Source organism: Spermophilus citellus, assembly GCF_964194105.1.
Source record: "Spermophilus citellus genome assembly, chromosome: 15".
In the NCBI taxonomy this organism is placed as follows: domain Eukaryota; kingdom Metazoa; phylum Chordata; class Mammalia; order Rodentia; family Sciuridae; genus Spermophilus; species Spermophilus citellus.
The window spans coordinates 45,595,759-45,620,602 of record NC_138195.1 but is presented as its reverse complement, the minus strand read 5'-3'; the positions used below and the strand labels follow the sequence as shown (position 1 = coordinate 45,620,602).

The 24,844-nt window shown below is 55.1% G+C and overlaps 2 protein-coding genes across 17 annotated transcripts in view; one reads left to right on the top strand and one right to left on the bottom strand.

Moving 5' to 3' along the window:
- Positions 1-14,252, top strand: part of PSAP (prosaposin) — a 32,342-nt gene extending 18,090 nt beyond the window's left edge. The window contains exons 3-14 of the mRNA XM_081267144.1: positions 1,358-1,432; positions 1,998-2,123; positions 3,536-3,736; positions 4,228-4,371; positions 5,833-5,889; positions 9,493-9,624; positions 10,856-10,951; positions 11,352-11,613; positions 11,702-11,859; positions 12,137-12,217; positions 12,420-12,527; positions 13,555-14,252. Coding sequence (XP_081123270.1) covers positions 1,358-1,432; positions 1,998-2,123; positions 3,536-3,736; positions 4,228-4,371; positions 5,833-5,889; positions 9,493-9,624; positions 10,856-10,951; positions 11,352-11,613; positions 11,702-11,859; positions 12,137-12,217; positions 12,420-12,527; positions 13,555-13,590 — 1,476 coding nt within the window. The 3' untranslated portion in view covers positions 13,591-14,252. The remainder of the gene's footprint in view (positions 1-1,357; positions 1,433-1,997; positions 2,124-3,535; positions 3,737-4,227; positions 4,372-5,832; positions 5,890-9,492; positions 9,625-10,855; positions 10,952-11,351; positions 11,614-11,701; positions 11,860-12,136; positions 12,218-12,419; positions 12,528-13,554) is intronic.
- An 858-nt stretch (positions 14,253-15,110) lies between these two features.
- Positions 15,111-24,844, bottom strand: part of CDH23 (cadherin related 23) — a 381,002-nt gene continuing 371,268 nt past the window's right edge. For 14 of the 16 annotated variants that reach the window (XM_081267119.1, XM_081267129.1, XM_081267137.1 and 11 more), the window contains 16 exons: positions 24,545-24,756; positions 22,321-22,512; positions 22,074-22,187; positions 21,152-21,281; positions 20,807-21,058; positions 20,568-20,729; positions 19,011-19,267; positions 18,558-18,655; positions 18,068-18,188; positions 17,908-17,987; positions 17,776-17,816; positions 17,615-17,675; positions 17,053-17,182; positions 16,838-16,960; positions 16,370-16,474; positions 15,111-15,685 (listed from right to left, as the gene is read on the bottom strand). In XM_081267119.1, the coding sequence (XP_081123245.1) occupies positions 15,359-15,685; positions 16,370-16,474; positions 16,838-16,960; positions 17,053-17,182; positions 17,615-17,675; positions 17,776-17,816; positions 17,908-17,987; positions 18,068-18,188; positions 18,558-18,655; positions 19,011-19,267; positions 20,568-20,729; positions 20,807-21,058; positions 21,152-21,281; positions 22,074-22,187; positions 22,321-22,512; positions 24,545-24,756 (2,405 nt within the window). In that variant the 3' untranslated portion in view covers positions 15,111-15,358. Of the gene's footprint in view, positions 15,686-16,369; positions 16,475-16,837; positions 16,961-17,052; positions 17,183-17,614; positions 17,676-17,775; positions 17,817-17,907; positions 17,988-18,067; positions 18,189-18,557; positions 18,656-19,010; positions 19,268-20,567; positions 20,730-20,806; positions 21,059-21,151; positions 21,282-22,073; positions 22,188-22,320; positions 22,513-24,544; positions 24,757-24,844 lie in introns of those variants that run through there. The other 2 variants (XM_081267138.1, XM_081267140.1) reach the window with 2 other exon arrangements.

The window sequence follows — 24,844 nt, the reverse complement described above, 5'->3', positions numbered from 1 at the left end:
TCTGGGCACGTGGGCATAGCTCATCCTTTGTCACTCACTCCACAAATATATGCTAAACTTTTCAGGTCTTCCCATTTCATATTTCTCCTAAACCCTCTCAAACAGGCAAACCACAGATTGAGATCCTAGAGCTTAGTAGCAACTTTAAACTTTATTTCTAACTACAACCACAGTCGGAAAGAAACCACTGGTTTTTCATTTAAATGTTGTTAAATGCAGCATTTTAACGTGGGACTCTGAGAAATATAGTGAGACCACAAACCTCGTGTGCATTCTTCATGCCACCTAACACACTGTAGCCAAGCTCTGCTGGCTGCACCAGTAGAATGTGACACTGCTTCTGGCCCATACTGGGATGTGCTATGTCACATGGTACAGGCTGTGTGTGATGAGTGGATTTTGAATTCCAAACTTGTCAGTGGCCACTAGTGTTTCTTCAGTAAAAGCAAAATACCTGATTAAATAACACTGTTCTTTCAGAAATAGTTTCTGAATTATTTATTGCAAATTGTCTTCTGTGGCCAAAACTACTCTTTGATTTGGTTTCTAATTTGCTTTCAATTTTGTTTTTGAGCACTACTTCCTCTTTTTCTGATTTTCATGTGTATTAAGTGAGGACTTCAGAACTTGCTTGACTGGATAGTCTCCTGGGTGCCGGGCTCTCTTTTGTTACACCCTCAAGCACAGTAATGGCTGACTAGGTCTAAAGGTTCAGATTGGTTTCTCTGAACTCAGCTGAGCTTACGGGTGTCTCATAATCTCATCCAGACATGTTAGCCTGTTCTGCAAGGGTTGACAGTTGACATCGAGAAGGGAGCCTGTGGGTGCCTCCTTCAGAGCTGTGAGAACCAACTAGAATTTCCGTGGCTGCTGGGCCTGGTGGTGCCCAGGCTTGTTAGGAGGCTGGGTTTGGTGTAGGTCCTAACTGAGCAGAAGGTGATCAGGCGCCAGTGGAATGGACAGCAGCATACTAACTGGCTGGTGCTGGCGTCCCCGCTCTACCCACTGTGTGATATGGTCAAAACCCACCATTTCATCTTTCTGTTTCTTCAGAGCAGTTGTGAGCATTCATTTGAAATTGACTTATAGCACTTGAATTGAGCAGGGTGCTAGAGGGGAGAGGGGACAGGAAAGGGTTTCTGGGAAGCACAGAGTGTTCTCAGTTCACCTGTCCTTCCCTGTGCTGTCCAGGTCTCCTCGTGTACACGGCGGGCACCAGGATTGACAGTGGAACGTGGCCTTGACCATAGGCTGGTTATTAGGTAGAATAGGATAAAGGCCGTGAGGGTTTCCGGCTGTCGGGGGTGTGAATTGTGACCTACAAATAACATCTCGGCCTCATGTTCTTTCCTTTTAGAAATCCCTTCCGTGTGACATATGCAAACAGGTCATCACCGCGGCTGGCGACATGCTGAAAAACAATGCCACTGAGGTGAGTGGGGGCTGGAGTGGGCTCGGCCTCGTGCCCTGGTTCCTCAGGAGAGCTGTGACTCTGAGGATTGTCTAGACATGGCAAATGTCTTCCGTAAAGGGCCAGTAGGAAGGATTTTAAGCCTTACAGGCCACATACTGTTTCTGTCACATAGTCTTTTTGTAAACCACTTTAAAAATGTGGGTCTGTTTTTTGTTTGAGGCTGAACGCAGTAGGGGAAGGGCCCGGCTTGCTGACCCCTGGACTACAGATTAAATACCCGAGATTGATTGGGGTCTGAAATGCGCGTTGTCAGCGTCCAGCTTGGACCTGGCTCACCTTCACTGTCCTCTGCTCAGAATTTTCTGTGCCTGTAAGACCACAGGTCAAAGGATCTTTGCTTTGAATTTTGATGCCGTGAAGCATGAGGTGGCTCGCCTGATAGACCCCTGGGCCACCACTAGCTCTTCTCCGGCCCTCTTCCCCGAGGCCTGGCTGATTTGCAGGCTTGCTTTTCCTTCTTGCCTTCAGCCATTTGCAGGGAAGAGGACTGTTCTGATTCTGACCTTGCCATTGTCCCTGGCAGGAGGAGATCCTCACTTACCTGGAGAAGATGTGCGACTGGCTTCCTAACACAAACCTGTCGGCCTTGTGCAAGGAGATGGTCGACTCTTACCTCCCCGTCATCCTGGACTTGATTAAAGGGGAAATGGTAAGTGATGGGGAACAGGCTCTTCTTTCTAGGTGCTTCCAGGGCCCAGAGGAGATAGTGGCCCAGAGCAGTGATTCAGTTGGGAAGTCTCTTTGTGGCTTTGTATTTTTTTGAGGAGCTTTTCATTTTGATTCTGCCATTCAGAAGAACTCTGGCACAGCAGCCCCTGTGGCCTGCCAGGGTTGGTGAGGGGCAGCAGATGGGCTGCTGTGAACCAGCTAATGTTTACAGGTGCCAGTTGAGTAACTCGTGTCGTCTTTGGAGCAAACAAATAATTTCATTTCTCTGGATTTCTGTGAATTTATAATTTAAGGGGGTTCAGCGGCGAGGGTACTCGGCCTTCACCTATCAGGTACGGATTGTGCAGAAGCCACGTGCTGGAGGCTGTGTTTTAAAGGCCCTGAGAAGGGCAAGTGCTTAAGAAACCGTGGAGGGCCAGCAGGGCAGGAGTGTCCTGAGATAGGACGTGGTTTTGGTGAGGAAGGCAGAGGTCACATTGTGGAGGGCCTTCCAGGCTGTGTCCCAAAAGGCTCCATCCAGGTTCCATTGCCAGGAGCGGCAGCAGGGGACTCAGGATACTGTGAAGGTTCTGGCAATGTGAGCGAGGGTGGTGGGGGGTGGGGAGGAACAGATGCACATTCTGGAGGGCCAATGGGCCGGCCTTGGCCATGGAGGGGGTGTACAGGAGAGAAGAGTTAAGAGCGTCTCCAGCTCTCTGGGAAGATGGGGGTGGAGTCGTTTGCTAACATGGAGGTGGAGAGGGGAGCAAGGGGAGCAGGTAGGGCAGGATGGAATTGGAAGAGTTGGAGATGTCCCCATGGTGGGAGTGTGTGCGTGTGGGCGTGCGTGCATCATGGTGCGAGCGTGCACCCGGAAAGTGTGTAGAACCAGTGCATGGCAGTAGCGTGTGGGGGTGTGGCTCAGAGTTGCCGATCTTCCTTTAAAAAGGAAGAGCTGACAGTGAGTGGCGGTCACAGTCCAGGAGCCCACGGCTACTGTGTGGTTGGGCGCATGGGTTGAATTTATTTCCTTCCTCCCTTCCTCTCATCCGTTCCTCCCTTCCTCTTTCCCTCCTTCCTTTCTTTTTTCTTTGGTTTTTGTGCAGTGCTGGGGTACGCTCAAGGCCTCCAGGTGTTAGCTGGGCGGGGCTGTGGCTTTCGTGGCCTTCCCAGGGGAACGGAGCAGCCGGGTTGCCGGGTGGCCCGTGTCTTCCTTTTCTTCCTGAGTTTCCTTGTGGGGGGGTCCTGCCCAGCCTCACACACGCCGTGCAAACACTCTTCCAGGAGCCACATCCCGGCCCCTGTTGTTTCTGTGTAAGGGACTTGGGGAGAGGGACTGATTCCTAGGCACTCGGTGGCCTGTTCTGTCCCCCTGTGGGGAGGGAGCTTTCAGCCGGCTCTCCTTCCCCCCAGAGCCGTCCCGGGGAGGTGTGCTCGTCCCTCAACCTCTGCGAGTCTCTTCAGAAGCACCTGGCAGAGCTGAGCCACCAGAAGCAGCTGGAGGCCAACAAGATCCCGGAAATGGACATGACTGAAGTGGTGGCTCCCTTTATGGCCAACATCCCCCTCCTCCTGTACCCTCAGGATGGCCCCCAGAGCAAGCCCCAGCCAAAGGTAAGGTGGGTGGGGCTGGCCCTGGGGACCCTTTGGAGGCAAGGTAGAGTCAGGGATGTGTGAGGGGTGGTTCGTGAGTGTGTGTGAGTGTGAGATGAGGTAGGAGGGGCGGTGCGTAATGTTCCTCAAACTGAGTCTTGTCCTTTCGCATGACTCTGCTGGTACCAGGCAGCCCTTAGGTGGGGTACGATGCAGTCTCTAAAAATGGGATGCAGAAGTGTCCCCCTTTTGTTTAGTGGTGCTGGGGTTGGAGGCCATGTTCTGTATGTGTCAAGCACGTGCTTGACCCTAGGCTGCACCCAGGCCTCCCCAGTCTGTTGCTTCAGTGAATACTGAGTTGACTTTAAACCTACTGGTACTTGTAGAGCCTCTTAAAAACCCATTGGGAGCTGCTCGGTGGTGGCCCCCAGTGCTGTGGCCTGGGCAGGTGAAGACTCTGCAGGAGTCCGTCCTCTGCCACAGAGCTGCGTCCTAACTGCCCTTCTCTCTAGGCCAGTGGAGACGTCTGCCAGGACTGCGTGCAGATGGTGACCGACATCCAGACGGCCGTGAGGACAAATTCCACCTTTGTGGAGGGCTTGGTGGAGCATGCCAAGGAGGAGTGTGACCGCCTGGGGCCTGGCATGGCTGACATGGTGAGTGTGCCCCTCCCTGCTGTGAAGATGTCCTGGCCCAGGGAGCTGGGCTCTGGAGACAGGAGTGGGGCACCAAGAGGGCAGATCGTTACTGCCACGGTGGAGTTGGGAATTTCCGCCTGACTGCTCTGAGTTGAGGTGCTTCAAATAATCCCTCTCTGTTTTTCCCAGCTGCTCGAGTGGGGACCTTGCATACACTTTGGGTAGTTGAATCTGCAGATAATAGAAAATGATGGAAGACCACTGCTTTTGTCTTACTTTGTCTTCTTCCTGTCCCCGTACCTATTACAAATGCTCGGGGCCGGCTGTTGAAAGAGCCTGGCGCTTCTGAGAGCGCCCACCTTGTGAGCCAGCCTACACGGTGCCCACCTGGAGGCCTGGGTTCTGTGGGCTCGGTACCCCACTCTGTTAGTTCCTTAGGTGGTTTCATTCCTTGGACCCAATTCCCATTATTAAATTCGCTCATGAAATTGATGTGGAAAACCAAAATCCAAGTTAGTACCTGAGTGCCTTCTGAAACCTTTGTGGGGGAGGCAGTTGGGATTCTGCTCTGGGTTCCAGAGCGGCCTTCCTGGGTGGAGCCCTGTCAGTGGCCTGGCTCTCCTAGGGCTGTCAGCCAGGGGAACAGTCTTTTTATCTTTTTATTATGAAAGCCTGGGAATCAGTTTGCAGTTGCTGTTGTAGGTGGTTTCTCAGGTAAACCCTCTCCTAGGGCTGTTCTCATTACCCTTGGTTTCTAGTGAGAAGCGAGCACTAGCTTAGTGTGGCAGGAGCTGTTCTGAGAGGGGCTGCTTCAGTGCCTCGCTTTGTATGAAATCAGGTCATTGAAAATCATTCTTGACTCATCTGGATTTAAATTTTATAACCAGCCCTGTCTGAGAATGTGAAAAGGTTTCAAGAGTAACCTTGGATTCCTCATCAGTGGGTCTGTAACTGCGTTCTCTCCCAACTGCAAACTGCTCTGGAGCAACTTTGAACGACCTTGGGGCAAATTGGCCGTAAATACAAAATCTCTTTAGTTCTTTTGGTAAACAGTTTCAGAACACATTCTCTGTTCGTTTTCTGTAAGTTATAAAATAACGTCACTTTTATCTCATTAAAGTTTGTTCTGAGCAGATTATAAAATTCTATAGGAATTTTTTTAGGAGTGATACAGGGATTGAACCCAGGGGTGTTTAAGCAGTGAGCCACATCCCCAACTCTTTTAAAAATATTTTATTTAGAGACAGTGTCTCTGAGTTGCTTAGGGCCTTGCTAAATTTCTGAGACTGGCTTTAAACTCAAAATCCTCCTGCCTCAGCCTCCCGAGCCACTGGGATTACAGGTATGCACCACTGTGCCTGGCTCTATAGATAGAAATCTTGATAATCAGCAGTTAGCACTATTGAAAAGGCTAGTTTGGTTTTTTGGTTCTTTGCTGCAGTAATTAATTTAACTGAAGAACTGTTTCTCTCTCTCCAGTGCAAGAACTATATCAGCCAGTACTCTGAAATCGCCATCCAGATGATGATGCACATGGTAGGTGGCAGGAGAGTCCTTGGTTAGCATCTTTGTCCTAAATGTTGCTATTTCCAGATACAGTTTAGTTTCTTTCTTTCCTTTTTTTTTTTTTTTTTTTTTTTTTTTTAAATTCTCAAAATACTGAATTGAGGCCAGAAAGAACCCTCTTTGACCAGCAGCCTCTCCACTTCAATCTCAGTCCCCCCCCCCCACACCCACCTAAGAAAGGCTGAAGGAAGAAGCTTGATCCCAGGACTGCCTGCTGGTGGCCTGCTGGCCTGTGCACCCGCGAGCTGGCTGTCAGATTGCTAGTATCTGGCTTTAGCCCTGGGATCTGCAGTAGTTTGCCCTCTAGACCAACCCCGAGCATTGCCACCATGCAGCCTGAGTTTGGAGCTGGGGAGGGTGGGAATCCTGCCTGGTGGAGTTGGCCCTTTGCCCTGGAGTGGGGTCAGCTAGTGGCTGCTCAGGCTCTGACTCCTGCACTGGCGTCTCTTGGGTCCCGGTGACAGGGACATTTATTCCCTGTTAGACGTGGGAAGCGGGCTGGCTCCTCTGTGTTGGAACTGTCTTAAGAAGCTGGCTGGCCTGCAGCATGCTGAGCTGAGGAGCTGGCTTGGCCTTCCTGGATCTAATCTGAGGGCCAGAGCAGGGTGGGGTGCACTGTTCCCCTACGCTGCCTTTCTGCATCAGGATTGATGTCTGTCCTTGAGTTTGTTCCTAACACAGGGGTCCCTCACCTCTGGCCCTTCACAGAACAGATCAGTTCCCTTGGAACCCAGTGAAGCCCATTTGTGGCTGAGTCATTGCAGTTGAGACCCTTGACCCACAGAGCCTGGCAGGGTGACCATTGGGCCTGTTCTGCCTACTCCAGTCATCTGCCAAATAAACCAGGCACAGCAGTTTATTTGGTATCATCGCTCACGGCCTGCCTTGTAAAAATGTTTAAAGGCAAATGTTACGAAGATGTGCAGCTGAAGTAGGTGAAAATAAGCTTTCCATGTGACTCGACCTAATGAAGTACTTCCTTGTTGCTAACATGAATATTTTTCCTTATAAATACAATGTAGAAAATTTTTTGAAAATACAGATAATACTTCACACAAAAATCATTTGCATTTTCATAAAAGTCTGTGGGGTCATTATTTATATATTGCTTTGTATTTTGTAGTTTGCATCCCCCTCCCGATTTATTGATCACTAAGTTATCTTTGTACAGGTGATTTTCATGTGACTGCTGCGTATTAATTCACAGTATGGATCAAACATAATCTGTGTGACCAGTCCCCTGTGGCTAGGCGTTTAGGTTGTTTTCAGGTTTGCCCTTGGAATGAGAAACATCCTTAGTGCCAAATATATATCTATGCCCATCCCCATTCTTTCCCTTAGTGTGTGGGTCACTGAAGCTGGAATTGTTGACTCAAAGCTCAGGCTTTTAATAGGTAGTCAAATCTGCTGCCCAGGCCGTCGCTGGCCCTAGGGTAGATTGCCCCAAGGCTAGGTATGGCAAGTGGTGTGTTTATAACAACCTACCCCCCCCCAATTTGGGCAGCCCTGGTGTCCAGTTCCATTGCAATGCTCGTAACTAACCCGTGGGGAGGGCCCAGTGGGGTCAGACTCTGGAGGTGGAGACCCTTCACAGTGACTTTGCTGAACAGCATGATTTAGTATTGGTTGTAGGGACAGCACACACACTAGGTGGCCAGTGTGGTCTGTCCCAGGGCCAGAATAGCGTTTGGGGTCCATCAGGCTAATGGGACAGGTAGGTAGCAATGCCAGACTGCTGGAGTGTGACCCTTGGCTTCAGTGGTACCCCGAACCCCTGTTGACTGCTTGATTATTGTTGTTTTAATTTTTCTTAACTGTTGTATCCTTTCCTTTCCGTTGTTTCCATCTCCGATTTCCTGTTTTTTTGTTCAACAGCAGGATCAGGTATGTGATGGAGAATTTGCTTGTAGTAGTGATCTGCTGCTTTTCCTAGTTATATTTTGCTTTCTTTCTTTCTTTCTTTATTTTTGTTTAGCGTGGTATCTCTGACAGATACAAGGAATAGTTGCAAAAGGCAAGGGTCCCCCTCTCTGCCAGGCATCCTGCCCCTGAGTTCAGCATTTCAAGTGTTGGGGTCTCCCTCCTTCAAGGGGTCTGGAAAACAACAGAGTCTTGCCCTCTAGTCAGAATCAATATGTGGCATGCATGTGTGCAGGCCACCAGCGTGCTGATGAGGAACCAGGGGTGGCCTTGGAGGCGCCTGGCTTCCGGCAGGACTCCTTGTGTCTGTTACAACACGAGTGGGCATTGCATGTCTTTAGTGCTGTCTTCATAATCCCGGGATGCTGCTGCTGCATGAGCTAATTGGTCTTGCAAATGACACATTGTCCCCCTGTGTGTTGGATCCAGAGAATTGGAAACAATCTCTTGATTGTGGCTTCTGCCCTTCTGGGTGATGGATGGGGTCCTTTGGGTCTGGAGACACGTCAGATGGCCACTGTGGGAGCCACATCCACAGTCCACACTGGGGCCATTCTCAGCTTGGCCTCTTCCGAGCGCTGGGAAGCCTTTGGAAGTGTAATGGGAGAGCACTTGGGTTGGGACGCCTGGATTTTTGCCTCTGCTGCCTTGAGTCTGAACAAAGCTGATCCTGAGAGAAGAGCAGCCCCCCTCCCCCATCTTGGCACCTTTTTTTCCTTTAAAAAAAAAAAACAAAAAAATCTTGCTGTATCTTCAGCCTTACTCTGACATTTTCTCCCCGTTTTTAAGGTGTGCCAAAGGGAAAGGATCTGGGATATTCTGTACCCAGGCCCCCAGCCCCACATTCTAGAGCTGTTTCAACAGCACCAGCTGCTGGTCTGTCTCTCTGGCCTCAGCAGGCCTGGTCTTGGAGCCCGGGCTGACGGTTTTTTTGTGTGGTGGTGGTAGGCAGATGCCCACAGGCCCGGGGCTGGTGCTGGCTGCATTGGATTCACAGTTCACGGGGTCTGCATTCTTATTTTGGGCTTGGTCGTCATGGTGAAATGGTCAGGGTCTCCAAACTCTTTCTTTCTCTTGCCTAGTGTCCAGATGGTGTGTAGAGGGCTGGGTCTGAAGACCTTGTGATTGGAAATGATTCACCACCGTGGGGGTGGGGGTGGGCTCCTGTGTACTGTGTGCAGTTGTGAACACAGAACGTGGATTTTCGAAAAGCCAACTTTCCCTTTAACATGTTGTTTTAAATGGTCCCGCCCCTGCAAGATCTGGTGTGCTTTTATCCCCAGCATAGGCTTTCTGTTAGCTCGTGGGCATTGTGGTTTCCCCCTGGAATAAACAAACTGCTGAGAATGAGTCCTTGGGGATGCTGAAGGCCGTGGGAGCCTTGACTAGAGACCTGAGCCTTGACTAGAGCCGTGGTGGCCCTGACTAGAGCCGCACGATGGCTTCCTAGGTGTAGTTAGCTCACGTGCTCTGCTCTTGGACATGAGTCCTTCTAAGTTGAAGTTGAGTCTGGAATCCCTGCCAGTCAGGGTGGGTGGGGTCAGCCTTGACCCTGGGGCTAGGGTGCTCCTCAGCACCCCAACCCCAGTGTCTGGAGAGGGGCTGGGTGGCGGGCATGGGCTCTGTCTGACTGCTGGTTCTGTGCCCTTTCAGCAACCCAAGGAGATCTGCGCGCTGGTTGGGTTCTGTGACGAGGTCAAGGAAGTGCCTCTGCAGACCCTGATTCCCACCAGAGTGGCCTCCGAGAACGTCCTCCCTGCCCTGGAACTGATGGATCCCCTCGAGGTACCTGCTGTTATTGTATGTGGACTATGGCTATGGAACAGCTGGCCACTCCATGCTGTGTCACATCTAGGTGTCACATACTTTCTGTTCCCTACCTGGTGTCTCATGGCTGTCCCACCTCCACTCTGTGCTGTGTTCCTGGGCCAAGGCCCTGGTGGTGGTTTTCCAGATCCAGTGGTTTTTCAGTGCCAGCTCAGCCCTGACATTTTCACGTGTACCTCCTGGATCCTTCCCCATACTGGAGCCATCGTACCGAGTCTAGGCCGCCCTCCCCAGGGCTTGTGCAGAAGCCTCATTGGGCCCACTGCCTGTACATGGGTAGAGAGCCCACAGTGAACTTGAACCCAGCACTTCCTGTGGTCAGGTAGTATTCTAGGGTCATGATGCCCCTGTGCCCTCTGTTTCTTCTCTGTGTGGCTACAGAAAGGGTTGAGGTGTCAGATGGAATAAGAGGAGCTCAGCCTCCTGCTCCCAGAGGTGCTCCAAGCCCCTCACCCACCCTCCCCACCAAGTTGGGGCCAGAGTGCACGGAGGAGCAGTACAGCGTTTACTGTTAACACGTGACCACTTAAATGTTTAAACCAAAATTAAGCAAAATTCAACTTCAGGTCCCTTGTTCCGTCAGCTTCCTTGAGGCATTCAGTAGACACTTGGAGCTGGTGCCTCTGTGCTGGACAGAGCACCTGGGTTGTCACGAGGTTCTACCCAGTAGTGTTATTACTTTATTAAAGGTAGGTTCTAGAAAAACAACCGCAGGTGTTAATGAGGTTTGGGAAAGTCAAAAGCAAACCTGAAATGGGGTTACAACTCTTGATTTCTAAATAGCTGTCAGATACAGTGACTCTCATTCTGTTCCCTGGCTGCCATCTGTCTCCCAAAGTGATGTGGAATGATGAAATATTAGAACCAGACACAAGAGCAGGGAGATAGCTCTTTGGGGTGAGGGAGGGGACTGCTTCTACCTTCTGAAATACACATTCCTGGATTTGGGGTGGTGTGGGAGTAGAGGAGGGGGGTGGTGGTAGAGGATGGGGGAAGGGCTGGATCGCCTGCTGTGTAAGCAGCAGCAGGACGTGGAACCCCAGATGTGGAGGAAGCCATGCATCCTTTTGCAGGGGCCCTTGGTGTGCTGCTAATCTGCCCTGGTCCCCGCAGCCCTCTGCAGCTTATAACGGCAGCGGGAGCGAGGGCCCGAGTCCCAGCGTGAATGTGTGTCTCTCTTTGTCAACAGGAGGAGCTGATCCTGGCCCATGCTAACGTGTTGTGCAAGGCATGTCAATTCGTGGTGAAGAAGGTGGCCGACTTGATCAACAACAACAGCACCATGGTGCGTGGGCCTCCTTGAAGGATGCTCCAGTGGGAGAATTCAGCGGGGGAGAGGGATCTGGCCCCCCTTACTTTTTCCCCTTAACTCCCACTATCCTAAGGGTGAACCCGGACCTGGCATGTGCCATGCAAGCACTCTACCACTGAGCCATGGCCAGCTCCCCTCACTGGTTGGCACCAGCCTGGGATGTGCACGGCCACATCCTCTCCTTCAAAGGCTGTTTCCTCTGTGGGGCCCTCTCGGCTTGTTCTGCGGGCAGCTCTGGTCTTATTCTGTGTGGTCTTCCAAGGGAGGGACAGTGCCTTCTGTGGGCTGCTGTCCTCCTGTTTTCAGAGTCTCTCCCCTCCGCGCATGATTCTCTGTGTTCCAGGAAAATCTCGCATGATTCTCTGTGTTCCAGGAAAAAATCGTCCATGCTTTGGATACGGCGTGCTCGATGCTGCCCAAGTCTGTGTCGACCGTGTGCCAGGAGGTGGTGGACACATACAGCGGGTACATCTTGTCAGTGCTTGAGGAGGAGCTGAACCCTGAGCAGGTGTGCAGAGAGCTCCGTCTCTGCTCCTCTGGCAAGGGCCAGCTCGAGATGATCAGCCGAATTGGACTGCCTGAGCTGCCCCCGCTGCCCAAGTTGCCTGCACTGCCCAAGTCGCCTGCACTGCCCGGTGAGCCCAGGGCACACGAGGCACAGGATGGCCCCTCCTGAGTCTGGAAGGACCCTGTCAGCATCAAGCCCTGTGTTCTCTTGTGTAGCCCGGGTGACTCCCCTGAAGGACGGTCCCTTCTGTGAGGTATGCAAGAAGCTGGTCGGCTACTTGGAGCACAACCTGGAGAAGAACAGCACCAAGCAGGAGATCCTGTCCGCGCTTGAGAAGGGCTGCAGCTTCCTGCCTGAGCCCTACCAGAAGCAGGTAGCAGGAGCTGGGGCGGTTCCCTGCGGTGCCCCTAGAAGTGGAAGGAAGCAGACTGTGGTTGTCCCCGGCCTGGAGTTGGCTGGGCTGAGGGATGACCTGTTGATCTTCCTGGAGCTGCAGAGGGGAGGAGTCTGCTAGTGAGGGCAGAGGGTGGGTCCTCAGGGAGGGAGTCCCAGGGCCCACTGGCCTAGGAGTGACAGGGACTGGTGGAAGAGCATGTCCATCTACTTAAACATGCTCAGACCTGGTCCTGTGTCCCCTTCTTACTTGGCAGTGTGACGAGTTTGTGACCGAGTATGAGCCCGTGCTGGTCGAGGTCCTCGTGGAGGTGATGGACCCGTCCTTTGTGTGCTCGGTAAGCCTCGCTGGGCGGCCTGGCCATCAGGGGAGCCTGGGGGAGAGGGGAGTGCAGGGCCCTGGGCCTCTAGTGCCATCCGTTGCCCTCTTCACGGGTCTGAGAGCGTGTCCCCTTCCAGCTGCTTCCTGGAAGCTGTTAATTTCGACTTTGGAAGGGGTGGGCTGGGCAGCTCCCGATTCTCCCCCCTTTTCCCCTATAGAAAATCGGAGCCTGCTCCTCTGCCCGCAAGCTGCTCTTGGGAGCTGAGAGGTGTGTCTGGGGCCCCAGCTACTGGTGCCGGAACGTGGAGACGGCAGCCCAGTGTAATGTGAGTAGCTTGGCCGACCGCCTTCCAGTGGGTGGCCCCTTGGGAGTCCTGCTCTGATAGGGAACTCAGCGGTCCGCTCTCTACCCTGCCTTCTGTAAGTGCAAAAACTGCAGCCCAGAGAGGCAGTTAGGCCCCTCCTGAGTTGCCCAGCGAAGGTGGGCCCGCCTGCCTCTCGTCCTCTGGGGTGAAGGGTGCTGGGTGTTCTCTGGTATGTCTGCTTTCCTGCTGTCATCAGTCCCCTCCTGATAGTGTCAGACCTTCATGAGGTCACTCCGGGAACCGCCAGGCCTCTGGGACTCATTGCCCAGACCCTTGCGTGGGTCCCCCCACCCCAGCACATTTGCCCTCCTGGAGCCTGGCCTGAATCCTACCCAAGGCCAGCTGGAGGTCTTCTTGAATGGAGCCCCTGCCCAGCAGCCCCAGGACTCTGTGGGCACCATCCTGGCTGGGCAGCCTCCGGTTGGGTGACCCATGCCACGTTCTGGGTGGGGATTTGTTCTGGCCTTGTTACTTTGTGTTCCTTTAACTTTTTCCTCCTCTCTGGGTTCCTTTTGACTATTTCCCGGAGGAGTTATTGTGGGTCACTGCAGGGAGAGGCCCACACCCGGTCCTGTCCAGGTCCCCGCCCATGTGCACCATCACCCTGCCATCGGTGGGGGTAAAGGTGCCCGTGGTTAGAGACCTGAGCTGGGGTGTGCCATGGCTCATGATGAGGTGGATTTGCCCTTGTGCAGCTGTGACACAGGTTCTTGGGGACCAGATATCAGTAGTTGGAGGGGTCCTGGGCCCTGCCTGCTCGGGTGCTCATCTGCACCGCACTAAAGGTTTTGCGTCTGCTGAACTGGGCTCTGGCCTTAGGAGGCGCCAAAGCTCCACTGGCCCCGTGTTCCTTGGTTTTGAATGAGGTCCTTGGCATCTGCTGTGAGCCACCGGACCTGGGACATGATGCCAGATCCTGGGTGATGTGCGATGTAATGGGCCAGGAATTGAGCCTGTCACCTGAACCCTGTTTCCTCTTTCCTCCCAGGCTGTCGAGCATTGCAAGCGTCACGTGTGGAACTAGGATTCCATCTTGGAGAAGCGTCTTTCCCTCCTTGTGTGTCTGGGGTAATGAACGCACAGACCTGTCAGTCATAAGAGCAGGACCCTCCTTTTGACCACCCTGATTTGTCTCCCTTATTGTAGCATTGCTGTCACGGGGGAGGTGTTTCCCCCCACCAACATAGCTGCTTCAGTGTCCCCTCTGCTGGGGGGACACACTGGCCTGAGATCTTGAGCCACCCTCTCAGCAGGGGCCTTGTTCTGAGCCCTGACAGGCTTGGGTGCTGGTAGTTTGTGCTTCTGAGGTCACTTCCTATCCTAAGGAGGGAGTGTCCCCATTCCTGCTGTACAGAGCAGCCAGAGGCAGTTCAGAAGAATTAGATGTTATTTAAATAATTCCTATGGGGACAGGGCAGAGAGCTTGGAAGCCGCTACTGGTGGCCAGTGGGTGCAGTGGCCCCAGGTTGACCCTTGTTTTTGCTTTCCTGTCTTTTCCTGGGGATACCTTGTTTGGGGTTCTGTGGGTTTGGGTTGGGAGGGGAAATTTCACCTGAATGTAACCTGCTGGCTGTACCTGGAGGTCCTGTGCACCGTGGCAACCGCTTGCTCAGTGTCTGCTGGAGTCCTGCTTCGTGCCTCTGCCCACCCCTGCCCCTGCTGTGGATTTTTTTTTTTTTTTAATTTTCCCTTTCAAATAAATGTGGATAACAGCTCCTAAGTCCCTGCTTGGTAGAGAGTGGCAGGCAGGGTCTGCTGGGTGTGGAGTGGGTACTATTGTCTGGGCTTGGCCGCTGCCTGTTTGGCCACCAAAGCTGTTCTACTTCTGGTTGCCAAGAGACGAGCAGAGCAGATACTATGAAATGAACTTAGTGGTTTTCATTTGTTTTGCACTAAAATTTCTGTGATTTAACAATAAAGTTCTGTTAACCAGATCTGGGCTTGAGTGTGTGATACCTTGCTAGAGGAGTTTGGTCTCTGCTGAGCTCCACGCCCCTGGTCCCTTCAGCACCCTTGGCCAGGAAAAGAAGGCAAAGTGGGTTCAAATTAAAACAAAGGCACTTGGTCCCCCCAAGTCGCAGGGCCAGCAGTGGGTCGGGGAGCACTTGAAGCCCAGGCCTGCTGTTCACCCCTGACCCCCATCTCAGGCCACACACAGGGAGGTTACCAGAGCCAGTGTATTGCCAGTCCTTTAAACAGACCATTCCAAAAACTTTTCAGTGAGTTCCAGTTCAACAAAACCAAGGGGAAAAATACTGAGGGAATAACTTAATTTAAAAAAAGGAGCACACACACACTCCACATTCAAAACCCGAGGGAATGTCAGTCACTTCTCTCTATATGCTGGGCACATTTGGGAAGCCAGTGAAATGGAGAGAATGCTTATTGAACTTGACCTTCTTGTCTGTCGGATCTAGACGGTCAGCAGTCAGTGGGACTTGAAGTCGTGGCAGGCCAGCAGGGCTGCGGCTCTGGGTCTCTGTCCTGTGGCTGGACTCTTGCTGTGGCAGCCTGGCACATGGCCAGGGTAGAGCAGAAAGGGAGCCCCAGCGGCCCTCCTGACCTTGTCCTTAGATACTTAGCATTTTTGTTTGGTTTTCTTAAAAAAATAACAAATTTTATGTAGAGATCAGATGCTGGATGAGTGTCTGGCCAGAGTGGAATCTGAGCGCTGTGAGGCCAGCCGAGGCTGCCCACGTGGTGCCGGCCCCCACCGGGCCTTGTGCTGGCTGCTGCCCCGGGGGAGCGAGCGGTTGGGGCTGCTGCTCACACCGGCAAGTCTTCTGAGTGGGTCACAGCTCCGTGATCTCCAGGGGACTCTCCATGATCACGTCTCGAAGCTTGTGCAGGGGTGTGGATTTGGCGGATTCCGTGCGGGCGTTGCGCTCAAAGGCAGTGGCCTCTGCAGCGGTCAGCGTCTCCAGCGAGCGGCCCAGGCCCTTCTGGTCGTCCTCTGGCAGGCTGTTGAGGTCGGTGGCCAGCAGTGTGCCTGTGCTGCCGTGCACCACATGGATCCCGTCGGGCCCCTTGAGCTCCACCGGTGGCTTGTGGCGGAAGCGCAGGCTGCCCTGGCCCGGGCTGCGGTCCCCAGGCTCCTCCTCCAGCTCCGTCTGGATGAGCTGCAAGAGGCCAGGCCCCCAGTGGCTCAGCTCCCACAGCTCAGGGCCATGCTAGAGGCTGCCATCCAGGCCCCTCACACAGGGCCTCCCAGCTGGCCTTTGGCCTCCCACCACCCTCCAGACTGGGTGCGCAGGGCACCGTGGTCATTTAAAATGCTTCGGCACATCCTCGGGGACATGGGCTCCTTGAGGAAACCTTCAGATGCCTGTCCTCACTTTAAACATCCTGTGACACGGTGTGGTGTCTGGGCTTCTTATATCAGGCTGGTTCCTGCGTGCCCAGCTCTGATAGTGACCAGATAGCACGTGTTCACAGAAGTGGGAGGGGAGAGTGGTCAGGTTATTCTAGGGGCAGCGTGCACTCGGCTGGAAAACTGTGGTTAGCTCTAGTCTGAATTCGTAAATACTGACAGTCACTTCAGGTCCACGGGGCCCTTTGACCGTGATGACCAGTTTCTTAAAGTGACATTACCCTCTCCAGGGTGTCTTGGGGTTCACTGCCTCTGAGCATAACCATCCCTGGGAAAGACCCCCCCACCAGAGCCCGGAAGGTAGAAGTCCCCTTGCTGACTTCCGCTAGACACACACCCTGATGAGCTCCAGACGTCAAGGTAGCAGAAGAGAGCACCCCCAGGAGTGGGGCACGGCACACAGCTCCCTGCCCTCCCACTACCACCCAGCTACCTCAGAGGTGGAGGAGTGGCAGGAGGCGGCTTTTTGCACCATCCGCTGTGCAAAGAGCTTTTTGAGCCGCAGGTAATCCTCCAGGACCACCTTCAGCAGCGAGCCCTGGGGGAGGGAGAGGGTCAACCCCCCACCAAGCCCCTCCACGTCTGCCCCGCCTGCTCACTCCCTGTGGGGGCCTGGGGTGCACAGGTTTCGGGTCCCAGGATTTGGAGCAGGAACTGGGGACAGTAGCCAGAAGCTGCATGGATCATGCTCAAGGCCACTGCAGGCCAGGGCTGCAAGAGGCCAGGCCCCCAGTGGCTCAGCTCCCACAGCTCAGGGCCATGCTAGAGGCTGCCATCCGTGCCTAGGTCTTCTGGTGTTCCGGCCCTGTGGAGGCCGGGGCTGGCAGATCTGAGGCTTTCCGTCTTTCCTCTGGAATGAGGTCCAGGTTCAGCCGGGGCTCTGGATGCAGGGAGGGCTCACCTTGATGGGTCCCTCACGAATGATCTGGCCCAGCTTGGCAATGTTGTCATACTCCTGGATGGCAGCACGCAGGTACCGGTCATCGTCAGGCTTGACGGCTGCTGGCTCGCGCCCAAATGTTCCCTAGAGGGAGACGCCACCCAGGCAGAGAGGTGAAGCCGCTGCCCTCTCCACCCGGCCTCTCCACACTGCCAGCCACCCCCGCCCTGGCTCACGTGGGTGCGGGTGGGGCTGTTCCACAGGTCGGTGATCTCGCTCAGGTTCTCGGGCAGGTCATCCTCGTGCTCGGCCTGGGCCGCCAGCTCCAGGTTCCGGCAGAAGGGGTCTAGCCACACGGGGTTGGCTCTGCATTTGGGGAGTGGAGGGGGGTCAAGCAAGGAGAGCGCGCTAGACAGGTGCCCTCCCAGACGAACCTGCCCATCTCCCTGGTCTCTCAACGCCATGCCTTCACGGCGGCCCCTGCACCTGTGGGTGTTCCTCCCACCCTAGGATCCTGCTTGAGCCAGACTGACATCTGTCCCAGTCAGCTTTGGTGGGGAGATCTCACTCTTTACCCAGTTCCCAAAATCTATGCCCTATATCCTATGCAGGGTGGGGTGGGGCAGGGGCCATTGGACAGGAATCCAAACTCAGCCATGCAGTTGAGGGTGGAGAGACAGCGGTGATCCGCCCACCAGGGGGCGCCCACAGCCCAGGTTTCAGCCAGCACTTGGGAGGCTGCAGGGACTAGGTTCCCTTCCTGGTTCCCAGCAGGCTCAGAGGGCCCGGCCGACTCACCCATCAAAGGAGTACTTGTTGGTGTTGGGCATGTCCATGATGTCGATGAAGCCACGGTTCCCTGCAGGGAGAAGGGTTGGGGCTTGGAGGGGAGGTGGGCAGCCCACCAGCTGCGGCTGGGCAATCTGGACACCCAGAGGCCCTCTCCTGGCCCTACTCACCTGCAGAGCCAGCCACAATGGCCTTGAGCTTCCTCTTGTGTCTGGAGAGAAGCAGGGAGAAGTGCCCATGAGGGAGGCTGGACTCACCTGGAACCCACAGCCCCGCCTGCCGCCGGGCGCAGGGACACTCACACGGTCCTGTAGTACCAGTTCATGAAGATGAAGAGCATGGCGGCCAGGAAGAGGAGGATGGCCAGGACGATGATCGCCATCTGTGGGGGAGAACAGGCCAGGCCTGAGCCGTGGGCTCTGGGGCAGAGCTGGCCCCGGGAGGGACGGGCCCGTGGGGTACCTGCAGGGCAGACATGTCATCGGGCAGCCGGACAGAGATGGCAGGCTGCACGTCCAGGACGTTGTAATTCCGGAAGAGATTCCGCAGCTGTTCCTTGTTCTCATCAATCATCTGGATCACCCTGGACCAGGGTCAGGGGCCTTAGCCCCACCTCAGCCACCCTCCAAGACCTTACCCCCCACCCGCCGTCTCCTCCGCTCTGCCTGAGCCCCCGGGAGATGATCACCCTGTGTGCACTGAAGCCTTGCAGGACAGAAGCCCCCTGCCTTGGAGCCGGGGTTCTCACAGGGTCCCTGGGACTTCCTAGGGGTTCTGTTGGGTCTTCACGATAGGCAGAGACTCCCATCAGGCTCGGAAGGGAGCTCTGCGCACCCCCCAAACTGAGTCCTTTTTCCTCGCCCTGCCCATGCCTGGGGGAGAGCCCACACAGTAGTCAGGTGTCTGTGTTTCAAGGAGTCCCCTCCCAGTCCCCTCCCCGGGCCCCACCCACCGGTCCACGTCCAGGATGCGGTTGGTATCACGGTTCACCACGTGGATAAGCAGCTCCGTTTGCGCGAAGTTGACCCGGCCTTTCTTGTCCACGTGAAACTGGGGGAGAAGGAGCATTGCTGGGGGGACCCTGGCAGGACCAGGGAGGAGATAGGCAGGCTTCTTGCAGGAGACTTCCCTGCCCTACCTTACAGTGGACCTGTCACTATGAGTGCTCCCTGAGGACCAAGCTCGGTGCCAATCAGCCCACTGCACGGGGCAGGTGCCATGTATTAGCCCCGGGGGGAGCAGGTAAGGCGGCAGGTACAGAGACCCAGGAGAACTCCCGAGCCTCCCAGTCACGCTGGGAAATGACTCGGGCAGCACACGTACCCCTTCTTGGGCTCCTGACCTGGCCACAATGCCCCGGTCCTTGTGACCTGTCCCCAGCCCCAAGGTGGGTCCCATGAGCCACCTGTACATCGTCGGTGTTGACAATGGCGCCAGTGATGTTGGCGAGCAGGCGGATGAACTCCTCTTCGAATCCGCGCACGCGGTCGGGGATCTCATTAATGACGATCTTGACGCGCTGGTCGTCCCTCAGGATGTAGATGCCGATGATGGCCGTGTCATTGTGGCCTGCCAAGTCTCGGGCCACAATGTCCACCACAAAGTAGCCTGGGCTGTAGGCCATGAAGAGGTCAAAGGTGCGCAGGATGCCGTCCACGCTCCCTGTGGAAAGCCGGGGGGCCCGCACAGCTCAGGGGCCACCCAGTGCTCCCGAGCCCCCTAGGAAGGGTCAAGGGCCTGGAGACGCCCAGGGAGGCAGCTCGAGGGCTCAGCTGGGCAGTGAGCAATGCCCAGCTGAAGGGCCCTTGGCTCTGCTGACGAGGTCATGGGGTGGGCAGCCCAGGCTGCCCCAGTAGCACTCTTTCTAGAGAAACTGGGCATTTCCACTCTGAATGTGAGATCCTCTCATTTTCAACTATTCCAAGTTTTTACTGAAATTCTCTACATACTAAAACATCTGCCGTCAGGGTGCGATGCGCATGCCTGTGATTCCAGTGGCTTGGGAGGCTGAGGCAGGAGGTTTGAGAGTTCAAAACCAGCCTCAGCAACTTAGTGAGGCCCTGAGCAAATAAAACAAAAAAAAAAAGCTGGGGATGTGGCCCGGGTTCAGTATCCTTGGGTTCAAACCAGGTAACAAAAAGGAAAAAAAAAAAGTTCAAGACATCTGTAGCCTGTGCGGGCCCCAAAATAACAAGTATGTGCCTTTGACGATCCTTGCTGAGGTGCTGTGGCCACTGTGGGCTCCTCATCTGTCTAACTGGAGGAGGTGGCGTGTGAACTAGACCTTGGAGGGTGGGGAGGCACAGCTGAAGTCAGACATGGGTCAGGAGGCATTCCAGGAAATGGCTCAAAGGCCCAGGGTAGACCTAAGGTTGGCTCAGGGGATGGTAAGCAGCTCAGCCTGGTCCCAGGGCCCTCAAGGACAGTAGGGGACTGCAGAGCCAGGAAGAGGCACTAGAAGATGATCTACCAATTCTGGGAGGCCAGGCCAAGGAATTTTCCTGACATCCAGATGAGTCTGCCAAGATGGGGGAAGGAAATGGGCCCACCACAGGGGCGCCTTCCAAACCCGCCCCAGAGTCTCTGCCGTCCACAGGCAAATGCACAAGGGAACACGCATATTCCCAAGTGTGGCCTCCGACTTCCATCTCCCCAGTACCTGGCCCGCGCCCCGACACGTGCGTTGCAGATGCACGAATGGAAAGCAGGAGGCAGGTCACAGGAATGGGAAGAGGACGGACAGACAGATACAAGAATGGATGAGTGAATGATGGACGGGACAAGCAGCAAGAGCGAGCAGGTGAACAGGTACGTGGATTAGGGAACAGAAGGGCTGACATGACCGGCCGGGGCTGCCCGTGTCCTCGGGTGGTCTCACGGGCCCCATTTCCCCAGACTCCAGTCCATGCAGTGACTGAGAGGTCGTGGCTGGAGGGCCACCCACGAGCACCCAGGCCCCTACCCATGGTGAAGACCTGACCCACGTCCTCAGAATCGTTGGCGAGGGCCCGGAAGTAGTGGATGGCCAGGATGCCGTAGAAGACGAGGCTGTTGTTGCCGATGTCTGCGTCCAGGGCCAGCACCTGGATCAGCTCGGAGCCCACCTTGGCATCCGTGGCCACCCCTGTAAGGACCAGCAGGCGGCATGAGTGTCAGGGAGGGGCCACTGGCGACCTCGGGCCCCGGCTCCGGCCCCTGCACCTGCAGTGTACTCAGCCTTGGTGAAACGCGGCGGCTGGTCGTCGATGTCCTCCAGCACCACGCGCACCTCCTGCAGGGAGAGGTCGGCCACCAGGTCGAGGGCTGGGGAGGCTCCGCGGGGAGGCGTCCAGCTGCGGTTGCTGGAGGCCTTGACGATAAAGGAGAAGACAGCCTCGCGCTCGCGGTCCAGGTCCCGCAGCACCAGCAGGCGCCCGTCGGGCTGCAGACGGAAGTTCTTCTCCTCGTTGCCAGCTGAGGGTGCGACATGGCCAGGGTGAGGGTGCGAGGGCACTTTGGGGTCATCTCCAGCACCAGGGGTGGCGGCACTGGCTGGTCAGGCCCCACCTGCTATGAAGTAGTACACGACAGCGTTGGGACCCTCGTCTGCGTCCACGGCGCCCGTCACGTTGCCCACGAGGGTGCCGCGTGGCGAGTGCTCAGGCACCGTCAGCAGCTGGTACTGGGGACGGCCTTTCTGCAGAGGGAGGAGGACGTCATCACAGGAGCCAAAGGGGACCTTCCAGTGCCAGCCAGAGGGCCCTGGGCAGTGACTGGGCACTGAGGGATCACGCGGCCCAGGCCTCACAGGATGAGTGGCACTGTGGTGAAGGAGCCCTGCTCTCGGGGAGCCATCCAGTGGCACCCTCTGTGAGGACAGTGCTGGGCGTGGCGTGTTCTCTGAAGCATCCCTGGCACCTGAGTGAATGGGGGGGCAGGTACACACTCCTGGGCACACACAGGCTCCAGGGACACCTCATCTCCATGTGCACGTCATGGAGTCCACACCAGGGCCCTCAGCCCGGGTCCCTGCTCTCAGTCAGAGCTGATTTTCATGCTTCCTGCTCACGCCAGGGCATGCACACACACGATATCAGCTCCGTGATCAGGCGCGTTTGCCTGACCTGTTTTCTGGGAACGGAACACTCCAGGCAGCACGCTACCTCTCCAGCCTTTTTTCATTTTTAACTTTGAGACAGGGTCTTGCTAAGTTGCTGAGGTTGGCCTCTAAGTTGTTATCCTCCTGCCCCAGCCTCCCAAGTCTCTGGGAATACAGGTGTGCTCCACCGTGCCTGGCTCTTTGTCCAGTTTGGACCTCTGGCTTGTGCCTTGAAGTGTAATAGCTCAATACAGCATCACAGCTGCTCAGGGCAGAGCCGTTCCTTTATCAAAAGCATGCAGACAGACATTTTCTTTGTGTAGCCAAATGTGTGTCAAGTGTGCACAGGGGAGTGTGTGTGTGACTGCCACGAGGGACAGGCAAGCTCACTGGAGGCCTCACGAAGAGGGGTTCGTTGTCATCAATGTCCTCCAGGGCCACTTGCAGCGGCTGCATGGTCTCATATGGCACCGGCTGGCCCAGGTCGCTGGCTACCAAGATGAGCTGGGGGCAGAGGAGCACAGTCAGAGGGGAAGGCTGGCGTAAGAGAGTGGCTTAGGACTCCCGGGTGCTGTCCCCAGACAGGTCCCCCCAAGTCACTGCAGCCGGAAAGTCTGCCGGGGCCCTGGCGTCTTACACTGTACACCGCCTGCTTCTCACGGTCCAGGCGCTGGGCCGTCTGGATGAGGCCACTGACCGGGTCGATGGAGAAGAACTCCCAGTCGCGGTTGCCCGCGGTCTTCAGGAAGCTGTAGCGCACCGCCCCGTTGAGGCCCTCGTCCTTGTCCGTGGCGTACACCTCGTACACGTTGGAGTGCAGCGGGATCTCCTGCGGGGCATGGGAGGAGGGGGGCCTAGACACGAGAACCCCAGCTCCCAGGCCCCCTCGGAGTCTTGCTCTGATCCTGCCACAGCCAAAGGTCATTGCCACCTCCCAGCGTCCTTGGGGCATGCCTGGTGGCTGGGATCTCTTGGATTCTAAGCATCTGCCAGTTATTTCTCTCCCATCTCCCCAAGCCGAGGCCACTGTCCACTAGGGCTGGCCTGAGACCCAGCTGTTCCAAGCTTTTTGAGGTGACCACTGTCTAGGAGTTCCCATCCCCCGCCAGCCCACTGCCTGCCAAGGTTTAGGGGAATCCAAAGGCTTTGGCCATGGCCACTCTGTGTCCCTTGTCTCTCCTGCTCTCTGTGCTACCCTAATCACAGGAACTCTGGGTGTCCCCGAGAAGTAGCATCCATCCAGTGGGTTTCCTGGAAATGGAGGCCATGCACACGGGGTGACATGGCAGCTAGAGATCGGCCACCTGGCTGGAGCCTGCTGCCGATTCACTGTGGAACCTGGATTTCCTTGAGGTAGATTTCCTTGAGGTAGGTCTAGCTTAGCAAAAACCTAACTGAAAGCACATAGTGACCCACGGGAAGGCTGCCCACGGCCAGAGAAAAAGAGCGTATCTCCTCGCTTTTAATGGAAAAATTCTCAACTCGGTAAGGTTTCATTGTTTATCTCAGTCACGACGATCAGAAGTTCCAAGTGGTAGTTACATCTAATTAATAAAAAGTGGGGTGACCAACAGATAATTACTTTATAAATGCTGGTCGTTCAGGCTATTCAGGGGACATAAGTCTTCCCAAATACACAGCCCTCGAAGGGAACAACTTAGTAAATAGGGTCTTTAGTGTGGAAAATAATAGATTATTAATTTATATCCTGAATTATTACACACACACACACACACACACACACACACACTTGAAGCAGCTGACAAGAATATATAAGATTGAACAAGTTAAAAATTTTAGGTTATAAAAGCTGGTCTGGGCGTGGTGGCTCACACCTGCAATTCCAGCTACTTGGGAGGCTGAGGCAGGAGGATCTCAAGTTTGAGACCAGCCTGAGCAACTTGGTGAGACCCCGTCTCAAAAAAATTGAAAAGGGCTGGAGAGGTAGCTCAGTGTAGAGTGGGCCTGGTTCAACCCCTAGTGCCCCCCACCAAAAAAAAAAAAAAAGAAAAAAATTAGCAGGAAGAGGGAGCCGTGGTGAAGTGTGCCCAGCCTCTGTAGCGGCGGTGAGGTGGGCGATTACTTTGAGCTCTCCAGTGGGCAAAGCAAAGGGGATCCTTCAATCACTGTAGATGTGATGCCAGAGACGATGTAAAAGCAAATCACAAGGTGACAGCACAGTTTCCTAGAACTCATCCCTGGGAATGCTCAAAGAGGAGACAGCAACAGCATGGTCTTAGCACTGACTTTGAGATGTGGAGACTTGAAGTTTGGGGAGCAGAGAGCAAATCAAAGACACCAGCTGTACCCACCCGACTGGTGTGCTTTGGGCCTGGGTGCTTCGGAGTTGGCAGGAGGAACAGAGATGAAGGAAGGCTCATTTAGACCAAGAGATTCCAGAACCTCCGCCGTCTCCCCTGTGTCTTATTTGGGTGCTCAGCGCCAACCCCAGGCTGCCTGCACTCGGTATCAGCAGGAGACCAGCCAGACGGAAGGGGCGTGTGCATTTATTTTAAGATCGGGGAACCGGGCAGCAGGGAGGACTGTCCTTCGTAGACACCGGAGCAAGAATGGGGGATTTGCTATCATTAGTCCCATTTGCAGATCCAAAAGACTCAGAGAAGCCACTTGCTCAAGGTGCTTTGGTTGGTAGACAACAGAATTCCACTTGACCCCAAGGTCTCGTGCTAGCACAGCCACACGACTGACCTGTCTGACTGTTGTTTAGTGCTACGTCATGTGGCCGGGCAAGCCTGCTCTCACCTGGCCTGCTCCCCCACCCCAACAATGAGGGCCCTTCCACTGCCCGGGCCCTGATGGCAAGAGGAGCAAGCCGGCTGGGTGCGGGAAGCCAGGAGTACCTCTCTGATGTGCAGGATGGTGCCGTTGGGTGGGCGCACGAAGACGGGGCGGTTGTCATTGACGTCGATGACCTCCACCAGGAGCATGGTGGTGCCCCAGAGTGGGGGCTGCCCCCCATCTGTGGCCACCACAGTCAGATTGAACCTCTCGTAGGACTGCAGAGGCCGCTGTGTGGTCACCAGGCCCGAGTCCACGTCCACATGGAAGGCCTCTGGCAGACAGGGCAGGAGAACAGGGGTGTGACTGGCCACGGGCCTTCCTGTCCTCACCCTCTTCCTGGCCGGCCCCTCCCACCCCAC